Consider the following 13,254-nt stretch of genomic DNA (forward strand, 5'->3'; position numbering starts at 1 on the left):
ACAAATTCTTATTTTCAATGACGGCCTAGGAACAGTGGGTTAACTGCCTGTTCAGGGGCAGAACGACAGATTTTGTACCTTGTCAGCTCAGGTATTTGAACTTGCAACCTTTCGGTTACTAGTCCAGTGCTCTAACCACTAGGCTACACTGCCGCCCCTGTGAGGTGAGATGGAAGGCATGTATGGCAATAACTGGGGATATGGTCCTCCATACCTCCCTGGAAAAATGTCTTCCACCTCTGCAGCCAGGCCGTGTAGGCCTCGATCCTTTTCCTGGACACACACACACGCACACACACACACACACACACACACACACACACACACACACACACACACACACACACACACACACACACACACACACACACACACACACACACACGAACACGAACACACCCACTTTGAGTTACATTGGGAGAGCTGCACAGCTCTCTGTGAGAAAATGTATTGTATTATGAGAGAGAGTGGGTTAAAGTGGTGTTCAGGTATTGAGTCAAGTGGGATACAGGGTACAGTACCTGTGGGACATGACGTTGGTGTAATGTCTCTTCAGCTGGGGGTTGATGAACCTCTTGAGGGTTCTTCTTCTTCAGACTCCATCTGATGTTGGTCAGGGCTGGCTCTATCATGGGGTCCTATAGGGGAAAGGAACAGATCATTTGGGAGTCAATTCTATTGATATTCAAGAGATTAAGTGAAATTCTGGATCAACAATTGCCAATTCAATAATGGATTTTTCCTGAATTAAATAAATTTAACAGGCAATGTAAAAGAGTATATCTCACCTCATCGAAGTTGAGATACTGTGGAGATTTACTTTTTAATAACTCCTTATAGACTTCCTTTATTTCTTCCCTGGCAAACAGGTTACGACCCAGCCAATTGCACTGAGGAGAGGTCAAGCTGTTTGGAGAAAAAGAGAGAGAACAGGAGAGAGAGAGAGAGAGAGAGAGAGAGAGAGGAGAGAGAGGGGGAGAGAGAGAGAGAGAGAGAGAGGGGTCAGACCAACATGATGAGGTCATAATGATATTAACAGTATAACAGTACCATCATCACACACTAAGTAGTAATAATAACATGTCTATCCATTTACATTACATTTAAGTCATTTGGCAGACGCTCTTATCCAGAGCGACTTACAAATTGGTGAATTCACCTTATGACATCCAGTGGAACAGCCACTTTACAATAGTGCATCTAAATCATTTAAGGGGGGGTGAGAAGGATTACTTTATCCTATCCTAGGTATTCCTTAAAGAGGTGGGGTTTCAGGTGTCTCCGGAAGGTGGTGATTGACTCCGCTGTCCTGGCGTCGTGAGGGAGTTTGTTCCACCATTGGGGGGCCAGAGCAGCGAACAGTTTTGACTGGGCTGAGCGGGAACTGTACTTCCTCAGTGGTAGGGAGGCGAGCAGGCCAGAGGTGGATGAACGCAGTGCCCTTGTTTGGGTGTAGGGCCTGATCAGAGCCTGGAGGTACTGCGGTGCCGTTCCCCTCACAGCTCCGTAGGCAAGCACCATGGTCTTGTAGCGGATGCGAGCTTCAACTGGAAGCCAGTGGAGAGAGCGGAGGAGCGGGGTGACGTGAGAGAACTTGGGAAGGTTGAACACCAGACGGGCTGCGGCGTTCTGGATGAGTTGTAGGGGTTTAATGGCACAGGCAGGGAGCCCAGCCAACAGCGAGTTGCAGTAATCCAGACGGGAGATGACAAGTGCCTGGATTAGGACCTGCGCCGCTTCCTGTGTGAGGCAGGGTCGTACTCTGCGGATGTTGTAGAGCATGAACCTACAGGAACGGGCCACCGCCTTGATGTTAGTTGAGAACGACAGGGTGTTGTCCAGGATCACGCCAAGGTTCTTAGCGCTCTGGGAGGAGGACACAATGGAGTTGTCAACCGTGATGGCGAGATCATGGAACGGGCAGTCCTTCCCCGGGAGGAAGAGCAGCTCCGTCTTGCCGAGGTTCAGCTTGAGGTGGTGATCCGTCATCCACACTGATATGTCTGCCAGACATGCAGAGATGCGATTCGCCACCTGGTCATCAGAAGGGGGAAAGGAGAAGATTAATTGTGTGTCGTCTGCATAGCAATGATAGGAGAGACCATGTGAGGTTATGACAGAGCCAAGTGACTTGGTGTATAGCGAGAATAGGAGAGGGCCTAGAACAGAGCCCTGGGGGACACCAGTGGTGAGAGCGCGTGGCGAGGAGACAGATTCTCGCCACGCCACCTGGTAGGAGCGACCTGTCAGGTAGGACGCAATCCAAGCGTGGGCCGCGCCGGAGATGCCCAACTCGGAGAGGGTGGAGAGGAGGATCTGATGGTTCACAGTATCGAAGGCAGCCGATAGGTCTAGAAGGATGAGAGCAGAGGAGAGAGAGTTAGCTTTAGCAGTGCGGAGCGCCTCAGTGATACAGAGAAGAGCAGTCTCAGTTGAATGACTAGTCTTGAAACCTGACTGATTTGGATCAAGAAGGTCATTCTGAGAGAGATAGCGGGAGAGCTGGCCAAGGACGGCACGTTCAAGAGTTTTGGAGAGAAAAGAAAGAAGGGATACTGGTCTGTAGTTGTTGACATCGGAGGGATCGAGTGTAGGTTTTTTCAGAAGGGGTGCAACTCTCGCTCTCTTGAAGACGGAAGGGACGTAGCCAGCGGTCAGGGATGAGTTGATGAGCGAGGTGAGGTAAGGGAGAAGGTCTCCGGAAATGGTCTGGAGAAGAGAGGAGGGGATAGGGTCAAGCGGGCAGGTTGTTGGGCGGCCGGCCGTCACAAGAAGCGAGATTTCATCTGGAGAGAGAGGGGAGAAAGAGGTCAGAGCACAGGGTAGGGCAGTGTGAGCAGAACCAGCGGTGTCGTTTGACTTAGCAAACGAGGATCGGATGTCGTCGACCTTCTTTTCAAAATGGTTGACGAAGTCATCTGCAGAGAGGGAGGAGGGGGAGGGGGAGGAGGATTCAGGAGGGAGGAGAAGGTGGCAAAGAGCTTCCTAGGGTTAGAGGCAGATGCTTGGAATTTAGAGTGGTAGAAAGTGGCTTTAGCAGCAGAGACAGAGGAGGAAAATGTAGAGAGGAGGGAGTGAAAGGATGCCAGGTCCGCAGGGAGGCGAGTTTTCCTCCATTTCCGCTCGGCTGCCCGGAGCCCTGTTCTGTGAGCTCGCAATGAGTCGTCGAGCCACGGAGCGGGAGGGGAGGACCGAGCCGGCCTGGAGGATAGGGGACATAGAGAGTCAAAGGATGCAGAAAGGGAAGAGAGGAGGGTTGAGGAGGCAGAATCAGGAGATAGGTTGGAGAAGGTATGAGCAGAGGGAAGAGATGATAGGATGGAAGAGGAGAGAGTAGCGGGGGAGAGAGAGCGAAGGTTGGGACGGCGCGATACCATCCGAGTAGGGGAAGTGTGGGAAGTGTTGGATGAGAGCGAGAGGGAAAAGGATACAAGGTAGTGGTCGGAGACTTGGAGGGGAGTTGCAATGAGGTTAGTGGAAGAACAGCATCTAGTAAAGATGAGGTCGAGCGTATTGCCTGCCTTGTGAGTAGGGGGGGAAGGTGAGAGGGTGAGGTCAAAAGAGGAGAGGAGTGGAAAGAAGGAGGCAGAGAGGAATGAGTCAAAGGTAGACTCCTCTGTGACCCACCTCTTTGGTGAGGTAGTTGTAGACGGGTGGGTACGTGTGGATGGTGATGGTGTCACGGAGAACCCTGTCTGAGACGCGGGCGGCGGCTGTGCTGGCCAGAGAGACGTGGGACAGGGCCACGTTCACCACAGCTCCCTGGGGGTGCTCCGGTTCCTCCACTGGCACCCTGTACCTCTCCCTCTTCTCCCCCTCCTCTTCCTGTTTCTAGGATTGGACAAGAATAGATGGGGGGTATATAGGAAGTATACTATGGTGAGAGAATGTGTGTGCATTTGGGTGAAGTTTCCTCTTGGCACAGATATATTCCCACGAGCCCGTCCTCCCCAATTAAGGTGACACCAACCTCCTGTGCTCCTTACGATATTATAACATATTGCTTTTGCAGCGTATTGTATTGGATGATATATTGTAAATTGCTAAATATATCATCATATTATTATTGTTATAAATAAAAAGCAGTTGACAAAATATCTACTGCCAGAGTACACCCTACTGGACAAAAATATGTAAGCTCCTGGTATTCCCAGGCAGTCTCCCAGCCAGTGTATGTGTGTGTGTGTGTGTGTTCCCTGCCTGCAGAGTGAGTTCCCTACCTGCAGAGTGTGTTCCTGCCTGCAGAGTGTGTTCCCTGCCTGCAGAGTGTGTTCCCTACCTGCAGAGTGTGTTCCCTACCTGCATAGTGTGTTCCCTACCTGCATAGTGTGTTCCCTGCCTACAGAGTGTGTTCCCTACCTACAGAGTGTGTTCCCTGCCTGCAGAGTGTGTTCCCTACCTGCAGAGTGTGTTCCCTACCTGCATAGTGTGTTCCCTGCCTACAGAGTGTGTTCCCTGCCTGCAGAGTGTGTTCCCTGCCTGCAGAGTGTGTGTAGTGTTCCCTGCCTGCAGAGTGTGTTCCCTACCTGCAGAGTGTGTGTAAACAATTGAAATTGTTTACTTACGTTTGTGTTATTCTGTTTCATTTGTTCCCAGGGGGGAAGGGGAAGGCACCTAGGGAGTGCTTAGGTAAGAGGCCTGCGGGCATACGTAACCCGTAGTCTTTACTGTCTATACACACTAGGTAAGACCTGGGTGGACCACCCCCTGTATTTTGGTTAGCGCACCAGGTGGTGCTAAAAGGTTAGGTAAGTAGTGGGTAGGCAGGTAAGGTAGGAGAGGAGGCTTTGTTTGACATTTACTTGCTTTGGTTCTGTTCAGCCCTTTTTCCCAAAATCTACTGTATGAAGGAATAAATAAATTCCCAGTAAATGGTCAATTCTCTGCCTTTGTCATCTGTACTTTCATTTATATGAGATGTAGCAGGGTGTTGCTTTCCCTCTTCCTGGAGGTCTACGTAACAAGTGTTCACATCCCTGAGTCAATACTTAGTAGAAGCACCTTTGGCAGCGACTACAGTTGTGATTTTCTAGGTAGGTCTCTAAGCTGTGTTCACATTGAAGTTTGAAGTGACCCAAATCCTATTTGCATTTCTGATTTGAATCTTATTTTGCCTGCAGTCTGAACATCCTTCATAGGTGGTTTGAAGTCATGCAAATTGGATTCCTGGCCGTATGACTTGTGATTAAAATGGTTTTTAGACTTTTATTCCACATCTTGTTGCTTGTTAGCTACTCAGGTGACAAGTTGTCTCTTATCCTTTGAGTCTTTCAGTGTTCTTCCACTAAGATTTTAAACATTCAAATCAACTGAAACGTCCATGGCAGGCATTGTCACTTTAGCTTGCTACCTAACTTCTGAGTGAAAGGAAGCACCACCACCCACTCAGCCTACACTTCTCTCTCACACGCGCACCTGTCATTACTATGACAACTAGCATAGCCTTATCAGGAAATGACTGCTGTCTGAACACACACCTGATTTAGTCACTTGTAACTTGCTGTTTGGACAGTGAGTATTCCAAAACAGATTAAAGCATTAAGACCTGTGTTTAGAACAAAGCTTAAGAGCTTTCCACACCTGGATTGTGCAACTTTTGCTTTTTATTTTTTTAATTCTTCAAGCTCTGTCAAATTGGTTGTTGACCATTGCTAGACGACCATATTCAGGGCTTGCCATAGATGTTCACGTAGATTTTAATTAAGTCAAACCTTGAACATTCACTGTCTTCTTGGTAAGCAACTCCAATGGATATAGATTTGGCCTTGTGTTTTAAGTCTGTGATTCCCGACCCTGGTCCTCCAGTACCCCCAACAGTACACATTTTTATAGTAACCCTGGACAAACACCTGATTCAACTAATCATCAATCCCTCAATGAGGAATGTTTGTCCAGGGCTCCAAAGAAAATGTGTACTGCTGGGGGTACTGGAGTACCAGGGTTGGGAAACACCTGCTGGTTCTACATTTCTTGAATGGGGCATGCTTATTTAAGATGGTGAGGAAGGCATTTAAAAAAAAATAACCATGCATCCTCTACTGACGGGATGAGGTCAATATCCTTCCAGAATACCCTGGCCAGGTCGATTAGAAAGGCCTGCTCGCTGAAGTGTTTCAGGGAGTGTTTGATAGTGATGAGTGGAGGTTGTTTGACCGCTGAGCCATTACTGATGTGATAGCTGAGATCTTGGTTGAAAACAGCAAAGGTGTATTTAGAGGGCAAGTTGGTTAGGATTATATCTATGAGGGTGCCTGTGTTTACGGCTTTGGGGTGGTACCTGGTAGGTTCATTGATAATTTGTGTGAGTTTGAGGGCATCAAGTTTTGATTGTAGGATGGCTGGGGTGTTAAGCATGTTCCAGTTTAGATCACCTAGCAGCACAAGCTCTGAAGATAGATGGTGGGCAATCAGTTCACATATGGTGTCCAGAGCACAGCTGGGGGAAGAGGGTGGTCTTTTGCAGGTGGCAAAAAAAATAAAAATAAAAGTCCTGACAGAGAACAGAACTGCCAATGGCCACCACTATAGTACAACAAAATACATTCTTATGAGAAATAACTCAAGCATATCATGAAAATAAAACATCCAATAATTTTGTAGATTATTTTAATAGTGCTTAAAAACTTCATCTTTATCAAATTATCCATTTAGGATACCAACTCAAAACCTACGTACGTCTACGAATGGGTGGTTTAAATTTTATCTAATCATTCTCAGCATTACTTTATCAAATCTCTAGTAATTGATTATACACACATACAATTTATCATAATTTCAAATAATTCACAGAATCCATATAAAACTTAAGAAATCTTAGGTACTCACATAGAACTTTCAGGATCATCCACACAGGATTGGTCAAATGTCCACACAGAACATCAGAAAAACGGTTTGCCCACACAGAGTCAACCCTACCCCGCTCACACAGAACGGTCCGACAACTATTACCTAGTGATGCCATAACAAAATACTCACACAGAGTAACCCAGGGTATACCTGACTAGCACATTTAAAATAATTGGAATTCACCACATCTGAGGGTCACTTAGACAAATCACACAGACGCACAGAATGAGGTCCTTCTTCCAATAGGGCTTCACCAAATGCCGTGTTTCACCTAGAACACACAGTCCCTTTGGCCCCTCACCCCAACAGACCTCACCAAATCCCCACTGTGATCAATTCAGTGCAGAGTATCTTTTGAGTCCACAAAACCCCAGATTACTCTCCTCTGACTCGGCCCTGCTTACGCCGCCAAGGTGCCTTCCTTACAAAGGAATTCACGCTCAGAGTATACGTAACAGGCATAATTAAAAAACTTGACTTCAAATCTGTGTGTGGTTCGCTCACATTTTTCTTTAAAAAAAACTCAAAGTTCGAGATGTGGTATCCATTCGGCTCGCTTCCTCTTAGATCAAAGGTTGGTCCATCTGCTTCGTTCCGGAAGTGTGGTTTCCCTGAGATCCCAAGTTTAGGGGATCCCTCGTGCACGATTTATTTACCCAGATCGTAGGAACGGTCACCGAGTGAATATTCACATCCCCTCCTCGTCGCCAAATGTCGTGGAAATTTCCTCTATTAACCAAATGATGAGGGAGCAAACCACACACACAAGTCAGAGTTAGTTATCAAAGTCCATCTTTAATTATATGAGCTCTATCACAAACCCTGTGACTCTCAGATCAATTCAGTGTCTATCATTGAATTCTCTGAGAGTCCCTTCTACATTGAAACTGAGATCCTCTAATAGCAAAAATCCACCCCCTAGACAACATGACAAACCACAGGTCCCAGGAACTTACACAAAGAAAGACTTTACTTCAGAGAGGAGTATCCCCTAGCCAGACAGAGTTGGCTATAAATTATCGTTCAGTTTGGTCTCCTAAACAAAGCTCTTATTTCGTCCTTGGTACAAAATGGTACCAAGACATTACCCCCACCCTATGATATATATCAAATTGTCATTTAGATACAACCAATTCTAAATACAACCAATCCTGGACAAGCTCACGGAGAGGAGAGTGAGGCTATAGGTTAAGAGAGAGGCAACAGAGAGGGAGCATAGAATGATTCCAGACACTGCCATCCTCCTCTCCCCGATGGGAAAAGTAGGGAGTGACTGGCACACAGACACAGTGGAGCAAAAGATACGTTTACACATGATGACACCTTGACCTCTCCCCTCTCTGAGGCCCAAGCAACTTAGTCCTGACAGAGAACAGATAACTGCCAATGGCCACCACTATAGTACAACAAAATACATTCTTATGAGAAATAACTCATAAGCATATCATGAAAATAAAACATCCTATCTATGTTACCCAACTAATTCTGATTATTCCCCAACACTAGGCACTGCAAGGCCTGGATTCACCCCTCCATCACAAGAGTTGGATAAGGGTACGGCTAAAAGCTATGGGAATTGGTTGTATAGAACTTCCGGTACAGAGAGTAAAAGGAGGTTTCTGGGGGTGATAAAATAGCTTCAAGGTATACTGTACAGACAAAGGTATGGTAGGATGTGAATACATTGGAGGTTAACCTAGGAATTGAGTGATGATGAGAGAGTGTCTCTAGAAACATAATTAAAAACAGGTGATGTCATCGCATGTGTGGGTGGTGGAACTGAAAGGTTGAAAAAGGTATAATGAGCAGGGCTAGAGGCTCTACAGTGAAATAAGCCAATAAACACTAACCAGAACAGCAATGGACAAGGTATATTGACATTAAGGAGAGGCATGCTTAGTTGCGTGATCATAAGGGTCTAGTGAGTTGTGAGGTTGGTTGGGGTCACGGCGATTCAGACAGCTAGCCGGGCCATAGGTAGCAAGCTAGCATAGGATGGAGGTCTGTTTTTAGCCACCTCGTGCGTTTCCGTCGGTAGTGTGGTTCCGTGTGGTAGAGAGGATCAATCCAATTGGCAAAATAGTTATAGTGACCCAAGAAAAATTGTTCAATAGATCTATTCAGATAGCAGCCGATAAGACAGCTAACGATTAGCGGGCCGCAGATGGGCGTTCAGGTAACGTCGCGATGGATGGGCCAGTTGAATAACTCCCTCGGGCAGATAACGTCGGTAGTCCAGTCCTGAAGGCCCGGTGGGGCTCCGCATCGGCAGTAAAACGGGTCCGGATAGGTGATTGTAGCCCAGGAGTGGCTGATTGAACTCTTCAGCTGGCTTGCTCCGGAATAATTGATGTTTGCTCCGGGAACGACGTAAGCCAATTGTTACATGGATAGCAGCTAGCTAGCTGCGAGATCCAGGTGTAAATGTCCAGAGCTTGCGGTTGAAATCCGGGGATATGGAGAGAAAAATAGGTCTGGTATGTTCTGGTCTGAGTCGCGTTGTACAAAATTGGAGATAGATTTTTGAGCTAAAGGATAGCTGATGACCACAAACCATAGTTAGCTGAATACTAACGTTAGCCAGTAAACTGGCTTGCTTCTGGTTAGCTGCTATTGTGGATTTCAGATTTGATGTAAATAATACTTTTTTTTAAATTGGTAAGGCGGGTTGCAGGAGAGTGTTTTGAAGTTGAGTTTTTGGGAAATAAATATATAAAAGATATGCGAAGAAAGGTGTAAATATATATATTGGGACAAACCTATTGTCAACCCTATTGAATACACAGTGGGATATTGGTTATGTTGCAATTCCCAAGGCTTCCACTAGATGTCAACCATCTTTAGAAACTTGTTTGAAGATACTACTATGAAGTGGGAGAGAATGAGAGCTGTTTGACTAAGGGGTCTGCCAGCAGTCACGCGCTGGTCATGTGCATTTCACATGAGAGGTAGCTCGCGCTCCTTTGCTTTTCTGAAGACAAAGAAATTCTCCAGTTGGAATATTATTGAAGTTTTATGTGGAAAAACATCCTAAAGATTGATTCCGTACATCGTTTGACATGTTTCTACGGACAGTAACGGAACTTTTTGACATTTCATCTGCTCCTAGTGAACGTGCTTTGTGACTTTGGATTTGTTTACCAAATGCACTAACAAAAGTAGCAATTTGGACATAAATTATGGACATTATCGAACAAATCAAACATTTAATGTGTAACTGGGATTCCTGGGAGTGCATTCTGATGAAGATCATCAAAGGTAAGTGAATATTTGTTATTTCTGTTGACTCCAACATGGCGCATATATCTATTTGTTTTCTGAGCGCCGTTCTCAGATTATTGCATGGTTTGCTTTTTCCGTAAAGCTTTTTTGAAGTCTGACACAGCGGTTGCTTGCATTAAGGAGAAGTATATCTATATTTCCATGTCTAATACTTGTATTTTCATCAAAATGTTATGAGTGTTTCTGTGAACTGATGTGGCTCTCTGCAATATCACCGGATGTTTTTGGAATGAGTGAACAACGCGTCAATGTATACTGAGATTTCTTGATATAAATATGCACTTTATCGAACAAAACATACATGTATTGTGTAACATTTAGTCCTATGAGTGTCATCCGATGAAGATCATCAAAGATTATTGATTAATTTTATCTATATTTGTGCTTTTTGTGACTCCTCTCTTTGGCTGGAAAAATGGCTGAATTTTTCTGTGACTTGGTGGTGACCTAACATAATCGTTTGTGGTGCTTTCGCTGTAAAGCCTATTTGAAATTGGACACTTTGGTGGAATTAACAACAAGATTACCTTTAAAATGGTATAAGATACATGTATGTTTGAGGAATTTTAATTATGAGATTTCTGTTTGAATTTGGCGCTTTGCACTTTCACTGGCTGTTGTCATATCAATCCAGTTAACGGGATATCAGCCCTACGAAGTTAAGTCATAAGGCTTCCATCTGGCCACTCTACCATAATGGCCTGATTGGTGGAGTGCTGCAGAGATGGTTGTCCTTCTGGAAGGTTCTCCCATTTCCACAGAGGAACTATAGAGCTCTGTCAGAGTGACCTTCAGGTTATTGGTCACCTCCCTGACCAAGGCCCTTCTCCCCCGATTGTTCAGTTTGGCCCGGCGGCCAGCTCCGGGAAAAGTCTTGGTGGTTCCAAACATTTTCAATTTAAGAATGATGATGGAGGCCACTGTGTTCTTGGGGACCTTCAATGCTGCAGAAATGTTTTGGTTCCCTTCCCCAGATCTGTGTCTCGATACAATCCTGTCTCGGAGCTCTACGGACAATTCCTTCAACCTCATGGCTTGGTATTTTGCTCTGACATGCACTGTAAACTGTGGAACCTTATATAGACAGAGGTGTACCTTTCCAAATCATGTCCAATCAATTGAATTTACCACAGGTGAACTCCAATGAAGTTGTGGTGTAATGTGTATGCTGGGAGTCAGGAAGCAACTACAGGGAGTGCAAATTTAATAATAAATAGAACATAACAAGAAACACGAATAGCGTACAGGCATGAAGCAGATTCAATAACTCCTGAGGAAAGAACCAAAGGGAGTGACCGATATAGGGGAGGTAATCAGGAAGGTGATGGAGTCCAGGTGCGTGTATCGATGGTGACAGGTGTGCCTAATTATGAGTAAACTGGAGTTAACGAGCGCCACAGAAGAGGAGGAGCAGGAGTAGACGTGACAGTACCCCCCCCCCCTCCTGTCCAGAGGGACGATCCTGAGGACCAATCTAAAAGCTCATGGGGGCGAGGCTCATAGCCAGATTTAGATATTCTTTAGCCCATAGCTGTGGTCTGACCGTGGCAATGATCTACAGTGCATTCGGAAAGTATTCAGACCCCTTGACTTTTCCCACATTTTTTTAACGTTACCGCCTTATTCTAAAAATGATTAAATTGTTTGTTTACAAAAATATAAATGCAACATGTAAAGTGTTGGTCACATGTTTCATGAGCTGAAATAAAAGATCCCAAAAAGTTTGCTGATGTCAACGTTGTGAACAGAGTGTCCCATGGTGGTGGTGAGGTTATGTTGTGGGCAGGCATAAGCTACAGTTACATTTTATCAATGGCAATTTGAATGCACAGAGATACTGGGACGAGATCCTGAGGCCCATTGTCTTGCCATTCATCCGCCCCCATCAGCTCATGTTTGCAAGTATCTGCACACAATTCCTGGAAGCTGAAAATGTCTCAGTTCTTCCATGGCCTGGATCAACGTGTTCCAGTTCTCGCCAATATCCAGCAACTTCGCGAAGCCATTGAAGGAGTGGGACAACATTCCACAGGCCACAATCAACAGCCTGATCAACTCTATGCGAAGTAGATGTGTCGTGCTGCATGAGGCAAATGGTGGTCACACCAGATACTGACTGGTTTTCTGATCCATGCCCCTACTTCTTTTCTTTTTTTACAGTATCTGTATTCCCAGTCATATGAAATCCATAGAATAGGGCCTTTTTTTTCAAATTGACTGATTTCCTTATATGTACTGTAACTCAGTTAATGTACATGTTTTTACAAATATTCTACAATACTCAATGCACATTCATTCCAGACCTTGGTTTTTAATAATCAGACAGTATTCAGTACATGACATAATTTGAAGGTCTTACAACTCTTTTCATTGTGTCAAGGGAGTCCGTGTGGATACTTCCTCATAACTGTACTTTCCCCCTCCCCTTTCAAAGCATACTCAAAGGCACAGTAAGGACACAACTCATTTATCTTTCTGTCTGTGCAGTAAGGTTGTATGGTTTCCTTTGTTTTGTGCTGGTAGGTAAACAATGCAAAAACAAATATATGCAAAGAGATTGCTCTGTTTGGGCCATTGTAGTTTTTCTGCTGGTCAAATCTCTGATATGGGCAGTGGAGTAAAGGAGTGCATATTCTGAACTGATCAAGCAGGTGGAAGTGGTGTGGCTGCTGTGAGGTGGTCAACATTAATACAAATGTAAATATCCACAAAAAACAATATTCAAAATTAATTGCATTCTCACATCAATTTCAAATCTCTAAAAGCAAGACAAAATCCGGTATGATTCATGCACAGCATTTGTACATTACATGATCTTAATATGGGTAATATTTTACATTACATGATGTTAACGTGGGTAACATTTTACATTGGGGCGGCAAGTAGCCTAGTGGTTAGAGCGTTGGGCCAGTAAACGAAAGATTGCTGGATTGAATCCCTGAGCTGACAAGGTAAAAGATTTGTCGCTCTGCCCCTGAACAAGGCAGTTAACCTGCTGTCACCTGGTAGGCTGTTATTGTAAATAAGAATTTGTTCTTAACTGACTTGACTAGTTAAATAAAGGTTACATTATAAAAAAAATAACATGATGTTAATGTGGGCAACATTTTACATTACATGATGTTA

General features: G+C 44.9%; 1 protein-coding gene across 2 annotated transcripts in view; it reads right to left on the reverse strand.

The window, feature by feature from the left end:
• Nucleotides 1-559: 559 nt before the first annotated feature.
• The window catches only part of LOC135515073 (4-galactosyl-N-acetylglucosaminide 3-alpha-L-fucosyltransferase 9-like), a 35,068-nt gene continuing 22,373 nt past the window's right edge, over nt 560-13,254 (reverse strand). Inside the window, exons 3-5 of one of the 2 annotated variants that reach the window (XR_010451762.1) lie at nt 3,628-3,831; nt 821-906; nt 560-638 (exon numbers count right to left, since the gene is read on the reverse strand). Coding sequence is in view for 1 of the 2 variants with exons in the window: in XM_064938902.1 (XP_064794974.1) it covers nt 871-906; nt 3,628-3,831 (240 nt within the window). In the remaining variant the exon portion in view is untranslated. Of the gene's footprint in view, nt 639-805; nt 907-3,627; nt 3,832-13,254 lie in introns of those variants that run through there. The other variant, XM_064938902.1, reaches the window with a different exon arrangement.

This window comes from Oncorhynchus masou, chromosome 26, assembly GCF_036934945.1.
Source record: "Oncorhynchus masou masou isolate Uvic2021 chromosome 26, UVic_Omas_1.1, whole genome shotgun sequence".
NCBI lineage: Eukaryota > Metazoa > Chordata > Actinopteri > Salmoniformes > Salmonidae > Oncorhynchus > Oncorhynchus masou.